Source organism: Oncorhynchus gorbuscha, linkage group LG09 (assembly GCF_021184085.1).
Source record: "Oncorhynchus gorbuscha isolate QuinsamMale2020 ecotype Even-year linkage group LG09, OgorEven_v1.0, whole genome shotgun sequence".
NCBI classification, from domain to species: Eukaryota; Metazoa; Chordata; class Actinopteri; order Salmoniformes; family Salmonidae; genus Oncorhynchus; species Oncorhynchus gorbuscha.
In genome coordinates this window covers 2,571,045-2,582,428 of record NC_060181.1, presented here as the reverse complement: position 1 = coordinate 2,582,428, position 11,384 = coordinate 2,571,045, and the positions used below count along the sequence as shown (strand labels likewise).

The 11,384-nt window shown below is 45.2% G+C and overlaps 1 protein-coding gene across 1 annotated transcript; it reads left to right on the top strand.

Moving 5' to 3' along the window:
- The first annotated feature begins 2,394 nt into the window (after window positions 1-2,394).
- LOC124042641 (uncharacterized protein C6orf62 homolog) lies at window positions 2,395-11,119 on the top strand. Its single transcript, XM_046360717.1, has 5 exons — window positions 2,395-2,588; window positions 2,908-3,087; window positions 4,446-4,571; window positions 4,902-5,036; window positions 10,926-11,119. Exons 1-5 carry the CDS (start codon window positions 2,460-2,462, stop codon window positions 11,049-11,051), a joined length of 696 nt encoding a protein of 231 aa, XP_046216673.1. The 5' UTR covers window positions 2,395-2,459; the 3' UTR covers window positions 11,052-11,119.
- Window positions 11,120-11,384: the final 265 nt, after the last annotated feature.

Below are 11,384 nucleotides of genomic sequence, written 5' to 3'. Positions count from 1 at the left end.
CAGCTGGCTGGCTAACCGCAGCACATACAGGCCTCAATTACTCCAAGTAACAAACATATATGATGTAGCTAACTAGTTAATCCACTAACTAGTTAGTGTATGCAGACTAGATAGCTCATGTTAGCTAGTCAGCTAAAAAAATACTGCCGTCACGATGAGTATCGACAAAGGCAGTAAACAAGGCCCCGGGCCAGTTCAATGGCAGTAAACGAGGCCCCGGGCCAGTTCAATGGCAGTAAACGAGGCCCCGGGCCAGTTCAATGGCAGTAAACGAGGCCCCGGGCCAGTTCAATGGCACTAAACGAGGCCCCGGGCCAGTTCAATGGCAGTAAACGAGGCCCCGGGCCAGTTCAATGGCAGTAAACGAGGCCCCGGGCCAGTTCAATGGCAGTAAACGAGGCCCCGGGTCAGTTCAATGGCAGTAAACGAGGCCCCGGGCCAGTTCAATGGCAGTAAACGAGGCCCCGGGCCAGTTCAATGGCAGTAAACGAGGCCCCGGGTCAGTTCAATGGCAGTAAACGAGGTCCCGGGCCAGTTCAATGGCAGTAAACGAGGTCCCGGGCCAGTTCAATGGCAGTAAACGAGGTCCCGGGCCAGTTCAATGGCAGTAAACGAGGCCCCGTGCCAGTTCAATGGCAGTAAAAGAGGCCCCGGGCCAGTTCAATGGCAGTAAACGAGGTCCCGGGCCAGTTCAATGGCAGTAAACGAGGCCCCGGGCCAGTTCAATGGCAGTAAACGAGGCCCCGGGCCAGTTAAATGGCAGTAAACGAGGCCCCGGGCCAGTTCAATGGCAGTAAACGAGGCCCCGGGCCAGTTCAATGGCAGTAAACGAGGCCCCGGGCCAGTTCAATGGCAATAAACGAGGCCCCGGGCCAGTTCAATGGCAGTAAACGAGGCCCCGGGCCAGTTCAATGGCAGTAAACGAGGCCCCGGGCCAGTTCAATGGCAGTAAAGAGGCCCCGGGCCAGTTCAATGGCAGTAAACGAGGCCCCGGGCCAGTTCAATGGCAATAAACGAGGCCCCGGACCAGTTCAATGGCAGTAAACGAGGCCCCGGGCCAGTTCAATGGCAGTAAACGAGGCCCCGGGCCAGTTCAATGGCAGTAAACAAGGCCCCGGGCCAGTTCAATGGCAGTAAACGAGGCCCCGGGCCAGTTCAAAGGCAGTAAACGAGGCCCCAGGCCAGTTCAAAGGCAGTAAACGAGGCCCCAGGCCAGTTCAATGGCAGTAAACTAGGCCCCGGGCCAGTTCAATGGCAGTAAACGAGGCCCCGGACCAGTTCAATGGCAGTAAACAAGGCTAAGGCCTCGGAAATGTCAGGTTATTTTGGTAAACGTCAATGTTGTAAACTCAAACCTGGTGCCAACATCTGGTATTACTTTCCATGATGGTTGTCTGTACCCCCCCAGTCTGCCAGTATTACGCTCATAACACGGTCTGAACACAAACCGCGTCAGTCATGGACGAAGCTTTGAGTTTGACAAGACGACAGTATGAATTGTGTCTACTAGTTTTGAGTAGTGGCCTTGTATTTCAGTAGTGAGAAGTAGTGTCGCTATGTTTTGAGTAGTCACCTTGTATTTCAGTAGTGAGAAGTAGTGTCGGTATGTTTTGAGTAGTGGCCTTGTATTTCAGTAGTGAGAAGTAGTGTCGCTATGTTTTGAGTAGTCACCTTGTATTTCAGTAGTGAGAAGTAGTGTCGCTATGTTTTGAGTAGTCACCTTGTATTTCAGTAGTGAGAAGTAGTGTCGGTATGTTTTGAGTAGTCACCTTGTATTTCAGTAGTGAGAAGTAGTGTCGCTATGTTTTGAGTAGTCACCTTGTATTTCAGTAGTGAGAAGTAGTGTCAGTATGTTTTGAGTAGTCACCTTGTATTTCAGTAGTGAGAAGTAGTGTCGCTATGTTTTGAGTAGTCACCTTGTATTTCAGTAGTGAGAAGTAGTGTCGGTATGTTTTGAGTAGTGGCCTTGTATTTCAGTAGTGAGAAGTAGTGTCGGTATGTTTTGAGTAGTGGCCTTGTATTTCAGTAGTGAGAAGTAGTGTCGGTATGTTTTGTTGTTGAAATAGCTATTCTTTCTGTTAGTAGTTTGTTTTCAGTAACAGGAAGGAGAAAGCTGTACCTAAATAGGATTTGTTCATGTTATCACTAGGCCAATGACGTGTTGAATTAAAGTTTAATTTGGCCTGCATTTGAATGTCACGCTTTTAATCACATGGCTTCTTGAATAACTCATGGAACAAATGTAGAGAAATATTAAGAACCCCTTCCACCCATGTACAACTTACATAGTTTGATATTTCATGAATTCCTCCTTCAGTTGGTGGGCATTTCAAAAGAGAATCATTTGATTTCTCGTTTCTGAAAGGGGTAGTAGCTACATCTCAAAAGCAAAATAGACAACTCGAAAGTATAGGCAAAGTATTCTGTAAAAGAGAAGACACTAGCATCAAAATCTAATAATGGGAGACCCAATCTGGAGAAGAAACCAAACTAGGAGTCGACTCCGTGCTCAGATTCAGAAGAAAAGGGAATCTTTGGCTGACCAGTTTGACTTCAAGATCTACATAGCCTTTGTTTTCAAAGACAAAGTAAGTATTATAGAGAAGTACCCTATGGGACCTGCCCAAAAGTAGTGCACTACATAGGGAATAGGGTGCTATAGGGCCCTGCCCAAAAGTTATGCATTATATAGGGTGCTATAGGGCCCATCCCAAAAGTAGTGCACTATTTAGGGAATAGGGTGCCATTTGGGACAACCGTTCTTTAGCTAGTAACTTCTCTGGTGTGATCGACGTGTCTGCCCGTTGATCTTAATGTCTCTTCCCTCTCTTTCTGCTCCTTCCTATGGCAGAAGTCTGCACTATTATTCTCATCCATTCCCTCTCTTTCTGCTCCTTCCTATGGCAGAAGAAGAAGTCTGCGCTGTTCGAGGTAGCTGAAGTGGTACCAGTGATGACCAACAGCGATGAAGACCATATCCTGAAAGGTGTGCAGGCTTCCAGCTACTCCCTCCAGAGCTCCATGGAACTTCTGCAGAAAGATGTCGTGCAGTTGCACGCCCCACGCTACCAATCAATGCGAGAGAGAGTTGGGCATTCCTCCTACCAATCAATGCGAGAGAGAGTTGGGCATTCCTCCTACCAATCAATGCGAGAGAGAGTTGGGCATTCCTCCTACCAATCAATGCGAGAGAGAGTTGGGCATTCCTCCTACCAATCAATGCGAGAGAGAGTTGGGCATTCCTCCTACCAATCAATGCGAGAGAGAGTTGGGCATTCCTCCTACCAATCAATGCGAGAGAGAGTTGGGCATTCCTTCCGTTGGGATAACCTAAACACCACACCCACAGAGAGAGTTGGGCATTCCTCCTACCAATCAATGCGAGAGAGAGTTGGGCATTCCTTCCGTTGGGATAACCTAAACACCACACCCACAGAGAGAGTTGGGCATTCCTCCTACCAATCAATGCGAGAGAGAGTTGGGCATTCCTCCTACCAATCAATGCGAGAGAGAGTTGGGCATTCCTTCCATTGGGATAACCTAAACACCACACCCACAGAGAGAGTTGGGCATTCCTTCCATTGGGATAACCTAAACACCACACCCACATTCCTCTTTATTGTTGTTAAGGAAATGTCAACAATGAAGGTTCCTAATTTCTAGTATGACCCACACTGGGGCCTTTCAGCCAGTATGACCCACACTGGGGCCTTTCAGCCAGTATGACCCACACTGGGGCCTTTCAGCCAGTATGACCCCCACTGTGGCCTTTCAGCTAGTATGACCCACACTGGGGCCTTTCAGCTAGTATGACCCACACTGGGGCCTTTCAGCTAGTATGACCCACACTGGGGCCTTTCAGCCAGTATGACCCACACTGGGGCCTTTCAGCTAGCAGACCCACACTGGGGCCTTTCAGCTAACAGACCCACACTGGGGCCTTTCAGCTAACAGACCCACACTGGGGCCTTTCAGCTAGCAGACCCACACTGGGGCCTTTCAGCTAACAGACCCACACTGGGGCCTTTCAGCTAGCAGGCCCACACTGGGGCCTTTCAGCCAGTATGACCCACACTGTCCATTGTCCTTGGGTAAACACTGACAGTGACCTGTTGTTTATTGATGCTCACAGACAAAATGTGTTTATTGATGCTCACAGACATAATGTGTTTATTGATGTTCACAGACATAATGTGTTTATTGATGCTCACAGACATAATGTGGTGTTTATTGATGCTCACAGACAATGTGTTTATTGATGCTCACAGACATAATGTGTTTATTGATGCTCACAGACATAATGTGTTTGTTGATGCTCACAGACATAATGTGTTTATTGATGCTCACAAACATAATGTGTTTATTGATGCTCAGAGACATAATGTGTTGTTTATTGACTGTGTCGTTCCTCGGTGGTTGTTGTTGTTGTTGTTGTTTTTCTGCAGGATGTCATAGGATGCACCCAGGAGATGGACTTCATCCTGTGGCCGCGTAATGACATAGAGAAGATAGTCTGTCTCTTGTTCTCCAGATGGAAGGGGGCCGAGGAAGAACCCTTCAGGCCTGTTCGGGTAAAACGTTTAGCTTCCTTCACCAAATGGCTACACACCTGGGTCCTATTCACTAGATCACACTAGGAAAAAGGTTTGAGAGAGAGTGTTTTATTGGATAAAATCAGGTAGTCCTTCCTTGTTTTGTTTTATTAGCTGTTTTGTGTGTTCCTCGTGAATATGCCCCTGAAATCAAATTATATTCAACTACTTTTCTGTACTGTTACGTTGATGGCCAGTCATGGTGCACGTAGTAGAGCCTATTGACCTTGAGCTGTTTTTTACGTCACGAAAAGAACATTTTTACGAATTGTTGTATCCCATATGTATTCCTGTTTTGTTTATCCACAGGCCAAGTTTGAGTTTCATCATGGAGACTACGAGAAGCAGTTGTTGCATGCTGTCGGCTGGAGGGACAAGGCTGGAATGGTTATGAACAACCCGACTCAGTCGGTCTTCCTCTTTATGGACCGACAGCACTTACAGGTCAGTCTGTTCACACCGCTGAGCTTACCACCCACGGGGCTCTATAGACCACCCACGGGGCTCTATAGACCACCCACGGGGCTCTATATACCACCCACGGGGCTCTATAGACCACCCACGGGGCTCTATAGACCACCCACGGGGCTCTATAGACCACCCACGGGGCTCTATATACCACCCACGGGGCTCTATATACCACCCACGGGGCTCTATATACCACCCACGGGGCTCTGGTCAATAGGGTGTATCTTTCGACCAATTGGCAAAATGTTAATTGTGTAGATACTCCTATAAGAAAACCAATGGTCCAACCCTCCATGTCGCCGTCAAAAGTTAAGAGTTTTCACCCTTTGTAGGAGAATGCTGTTCATTGACTACAGCTCAGCGTTCAACACCATAGTGCCCTCAAAGCTCATCACTACGCTAAGGACCCTGGGACTAAACCCAATCTAAATCAATGGAGGCCAGAGGAAAAGTGGTCAAAAAAATCTGGAAAATGGCATTGAGTTGTGCTGTGGAAGAAATAAGGAGATTTCTCACAACAACAAAAAATCACACTGAAATGTCACTGAGCGTTTTTTTAATTTTCAAAGTCTTTTACATTTAGTTCTGTGTGTTAATTTTTCTTTTTGGGACCTCTGGGAAACAACTTTGCAGACCACCACAACGTGAAGTCGATGCTGGAAAGCGGCTCTGTCAAGACCTCGTGATAATTATCCGATAATTATCTTTTGGGATATAACGTGAACGATCTAATTATCCGATAATTATCTTTTGGGATATAACGTGAACGATCTAATTATCCGATAATTATCTTTTGGGATATAACGTGAACGATCTGAACGCTTTTTACGATGACCACTATCATTCCTGTCCCGCAACAACTTCTAACGCTTCATGCCAATGACTAACTTCCTGTCACGTCTGTAATCAGGAAGTACTTTGAGAGGCTGGTTATGGCACACAATTAGTCCACCATCCCAGATACCCTAGACCCACTTCAATTTTGCATACCGCCCCAACAGATCCACAGATGATACAATCTCTATTGCACTCCAAACTGGACCTTTCCCACCTGGACAAAAGGACCTCCTATGTGAGAATGCTGTTCATTGGCTACAGCTCAGCGTTCAACACCATAGTGTCCTCAAAGGTCATCACTAAGCTGAGGACTCTGGGACTAAACACCTCCCTCTGTAACTGGATCCTGGACTTCCTGACGGGCCGCCCCCCCAGGAGGTAAGGATAGGTAACAACACATCTGCCATCCTGACCCTCAACTTGGGGTCCCCTCCTGTACTCTGTTCACCCACAATTGCGTGGCCGTGCACGATTACAACACCATCAAGATTGCTGACGACATGACGATGGTAGGCCTGATCACCTGCCACAATTTGTCAGCTGACAGGGAGGAGGTCCGTGACCTGGCAGTGTGGTGCCAGAACAACCTCTCCCTTAAAATAGTCTAAACACACGCAGTTGTAAAGAACGTGGGATATCGCTTCTTCCCCCTCAGGAGGTTGAAAAAGTTTAACCACCCAACAGCCATAGACTGTTCTCTCTCTGCTTCCACAAGCAGTACCGGTGCCAACAGACTCTTGAACAGCTTCCATCCCTAACCAGTAAGACTGATTAAATAGCTAACCAAATAGCTACAAGGACTATCTGAGTTTATTTGACTCTTTATTCTCTGTCTCTATGCACACTCACACAAACACTCACTCCATCATCTCCATCGTCTGATCACTCACACAAACACTCACTCCATCATCTCCATCGTCTGATCACTCACTCCATCGTCTGATCACTCACACAAACACTCACTCCATCATCTCCATCGTCTGATCACTCACTCCATCGTCTGATCACTCACACAAACACTCACTCCATCATCTCCATCGTCTGATCACTCACACAAACACTCACCCCATCATCTCCATCGTCTGATCACTCACACAAACACTCACTCCATCATCTCCATTGTCTGATCACTCACACAAACACTCACTCCATCATCTCCATCGTCTGATCACTCACACAAACACTCACTCCATCGTCTCCATCGTCTGATCACTCACACAAACACTCACTCCATCATCTCCATCGTCTGATCACTCACACAAACACTCACTCCATCGTCTCCATCGTCTGATCACTCACACAAACACTCACCCCATCATCTCCATCGTCTGATCACTCACACAAACACTCACCCCATCATCTCCATCGTCTGATCACTCACACAAACACTCACCCCATCATCTCCATCGTCTGATCACTCACACAAACACTCACCCCATCATCTCCATCGTCTGATCACTCACACAAACACTCACCCCATCGTCTCCATCGTCTGATCACTCACACAAACACTCACCCCATCATCTCCATCGTCTGATCACTCACACAAACACTCACCCCATCATCTCCATCGTCTGATCACTCACACAAACACTCACCCCATCATCTCCATCGTCTGATCACTCACTCCATCGTCTGATCACTCACACAAACACTCACTCCATCATCTCCATCGTCTGATCACTCACACAAACACTCACCCCATCATCTCCATCGTCTGATCACTCACACAAACACTCACCCCATCGTCTCCATCGTCTGATCACTCACACAAACACTCACCCCATCATCTCCATCGTCTGATCACTCACACAAACACTCACCCCATCATCTCCATCGTCTGATCACTCACACAAACACTCACCCCATCATCTCCATCGTCTGATCACTCACTCCATCGTCTGATCACTCACACAAACACTCACCCCATCATCTCCATCGTCTGATCACTCACACAAACACTCACCCCATCATCTCCGTCGTCTGATCACTCACACAAACACTCACCCCATCATCTCCATCGTCTGATCACTCACACACAGTGGTTGAAAAAAAAAGAAAAAGTACCCAATTGTCATACTTGAGTAAAAGTTGAAGTCTGAAGTTTACATCCACTGAGGTTGGAGTCATTAAAACTAGTTTACATCCACTGAGGTTGGAGTCATTAAAACTAGTTTACATACACTGAGGTTGGAGTCATTAAAACTAGTTTACATCCACGTAGGTTGGAGTCATTAAAACTAGTTTACATACACTGAGGTTGGAGTCATTAAAACTAGTTTACATACACTTAGGTTGGAGTCATTAAAACTAGTTTACATCCACTGAGGTTGGAGTCATTAAAACTAGTTTACATCCACTTAGGTTGGAGTCATTAAAACTAGTTTACATCCACTGAGGTTGGAGTCATTAAAACTAGTTTACATCCACTGAGGTTGGAGTCATTAAAACTAGTTTACATCCACTTAGGTTGGAGTCATTAAAACTAGTTTACATACACTGAGGTTGGAGTCATTAAAACTAGTTTACATCCACTGAGGTTGGAGTCATTAAAACTAGTTTACATCCACTGAGGTTGGAGTCATTAAAACTAGTTTACATCCACTGAGGTTGGAGTCATTAAAACTAGTTTACATCCACTGAGGTTGGAGTCATTAAAACTAGTTTACATCCACTGAGGTTGGAGTCATTAAAACTAGTTTACATCCACTGAGGTTGGAGTCATTAAAACTAGTTTACATCCACTGAGGTTGGAGTCATTAAAACTAGTTTACATACACTGAGGTTGGAGTCATTAAAACTAGTTTACATACACTTAGGTTGGAGTCATTAAAACTAGTTTACATACACTGAGGTTGGAGTCATTAAAACTATTTACATCCACTTAGGTTGGAGTCATTAAAACTAGTTTACATACACTGAGGTTGGAGTCATTAAAACTAGTTTACATCCACTTAGGGTTGGAGTCATTAAAACTAGTTTACATACACTGAGGTTGGAGTCATTAAAACTAGTTTACATCCACTTAGGTTGGAGTCATTAAAACTAGTTTACATACACTGAGGTTGGAGTCATTAAAACTAGTTTACATCCACTTAGGTTGGAGTCATTAAAACTAGTTTACATACACTGAGGTTGGAGTCATTAAAACTAGTTTACATACACTGAGGTTGGAGTCATTAAAACTAGTTTACATCCACTGAGGTTGGAGTCATTAAAACTAGTTTACATCCACTTAGGTTGGAGTCATTAAAACTAGTTTACATACACTGAGGTTGGAGTCATTAAAACTAGTTTACATACACTGAGGTTGGAGTCATTAAAACTAGTTTACATCCACTTAGGTTGGAGTCATTAAAACTAGTTTACATACACTTAGGTTGGAGTCATTAAAACTAGTTTACATACACTGAGGTTGGAGTCATTAAAACTAGTTTACATCCACTTAGGTTGGAGTCATTAAAACTAGTTTACATACACTTAGGTTGGAGTCATTAAAACTAGTTTACATCCACTTAGGTTGGAGTCATTAAAACTAGTTTACATACACTTAGGTTGGAGTCATTAAAACTTATTTTTCAACCACTCCACACATTTCTTGTTAACAAACTATAGTTGTGGCAAGTCGGTTAGGACATCTACTTTGTGCTTGACACAAGTCATTTTTCCAACAATTGTTTACAGACAGATTATTTCACTTATAATTCACTGTCACAATTCCAGTGGGTCAGAAGTTTACATACACTAAGTTGATTGTGCCTTTAAACAACTTGGAAAATTTCAGAAAATGATGTCATGGCTTTAGAAGCTTCTGATAGGCTGATTGACACCTTTTGAGTCAATTAGAGGTGCACCTGTGGATGTATTTCAAGGCCTACCTTCAAACTCAGTGCCTCTGCATGACATCATGGGAAAACCAAAAGAAATCAGCCAAGACCTTAGAAAACAAATTGTAGACCTCCACAAGTCTGGTTCATCCTTGGAAGCTATTTCCAAACGCATGAAGGAACCACGTTCATCTGAACAAACAATAGTACGCAAGTATAAACACCATGGGACCACACAGCCATCATACCGCTCAGTAAGGAGACTGTCTCCTAGAGATGAACGTACTGTGGTGCGAAAAGTGCAAATCAATCCCAGAACAACAGCAAAGGACCTTGTGAAGATGCTGGAGGAAACTGTTACAAAAGTATCTATATCCACAGTAAAAACTAATCCTATATTGACATAACCTGAAAGGCCGCTCAGCAAGGAAGAAGCCACTGCTCCAAAACCTCCATAAAAAAGCCAGACTACGGTTTGCAACTGCACATGGGGACATGGGGTGCCATCTGTTTGGGACGTAGAGAAGCAGACAGACCACTCATTTGTGTGTGTTTGTGTCTGATTTCAGACTCCCCTTTAATTCAAACATATTGCCACTCAAACAAGTGCAGCCACACAATGGCTTTGGGGAAGCTAATCGCCTATTGAGTTGTAGTACGCCGTTGGGAGCCATTGATTCAATGAGGTGATCATTCAGACAATGTTGCTAAACCACGGTGTAATACCTTTTTTATTTCTACAGGGTTAGACAGTTCTCCCGGCGACGTGTAGCTCTTGGAGACGTGTAGCTCTAGGGGACGTGTAGCTCTAGGGGACGTGTAGCTCTAGGAGACGTGTAGCTCTAGGAGACGTGTAGCTCTAGGAGACGTGTAGCTCTAGGAGACGTGTAGCTCTAGGAGACGTGTAGCTCTAGGAGACGTGTAGCTCCAGGCTAACATTCCTTCTCTTTGTGGCAGACTCCCCTCAATGCTAACCTGTCACCACTGCACCAGTCACACAATGGCTTTGATAAAGCTGAGAGCTCTAACGATGGTGGTAGAGAATCATTCTTCCTGTCATGGGGCGATGATGTCTTACCCACAGAAATATAATGTATTTTAGTGGAATTACTAACTGTTGATAGATTTTATTTATTTTATTTTATTTATCTAACCTGTCTCTTCCACGTTTTCTCTTGTCAACCCTTCTCTCCCCTGTCAGACTCCTAAAACCAAGGCCACAGTTTTTAAGTTGTGCAGCCTTTGCCTGTACCTTCCCCAGGACCGGCTAACGTGCTGGGGCGTTGGCGACATCGAAGACCATCTCCTCCCGTACATGCCTGACTAGGCCCAGCCGGCCGCCATGGCTTTCACCCACAACACAAGGAAGATTGACCCACAAGCCACTGAAGCAAGTTGATGTCTCTCTCTCATCCACCACACATCCTTCCTTTTGAATACAATTAAACAGGTGCTTTTGGATCTCCTTTTTGTTGTTAAACACTTGTTCATTCATTCATTTCCGTCCTCCTGAAGCACATTTGTTTTTCCTTACCAAACTTCCTCCTCCGACCAGTTTCGGCTTGGTTTTCCCTTTTATCCTCCCATCTCGTTTATTTTGAACCTACACAAACATTGATTTTGAGTGGTTGGTTATTCCCCCCCCATTGAGCTGCACTGT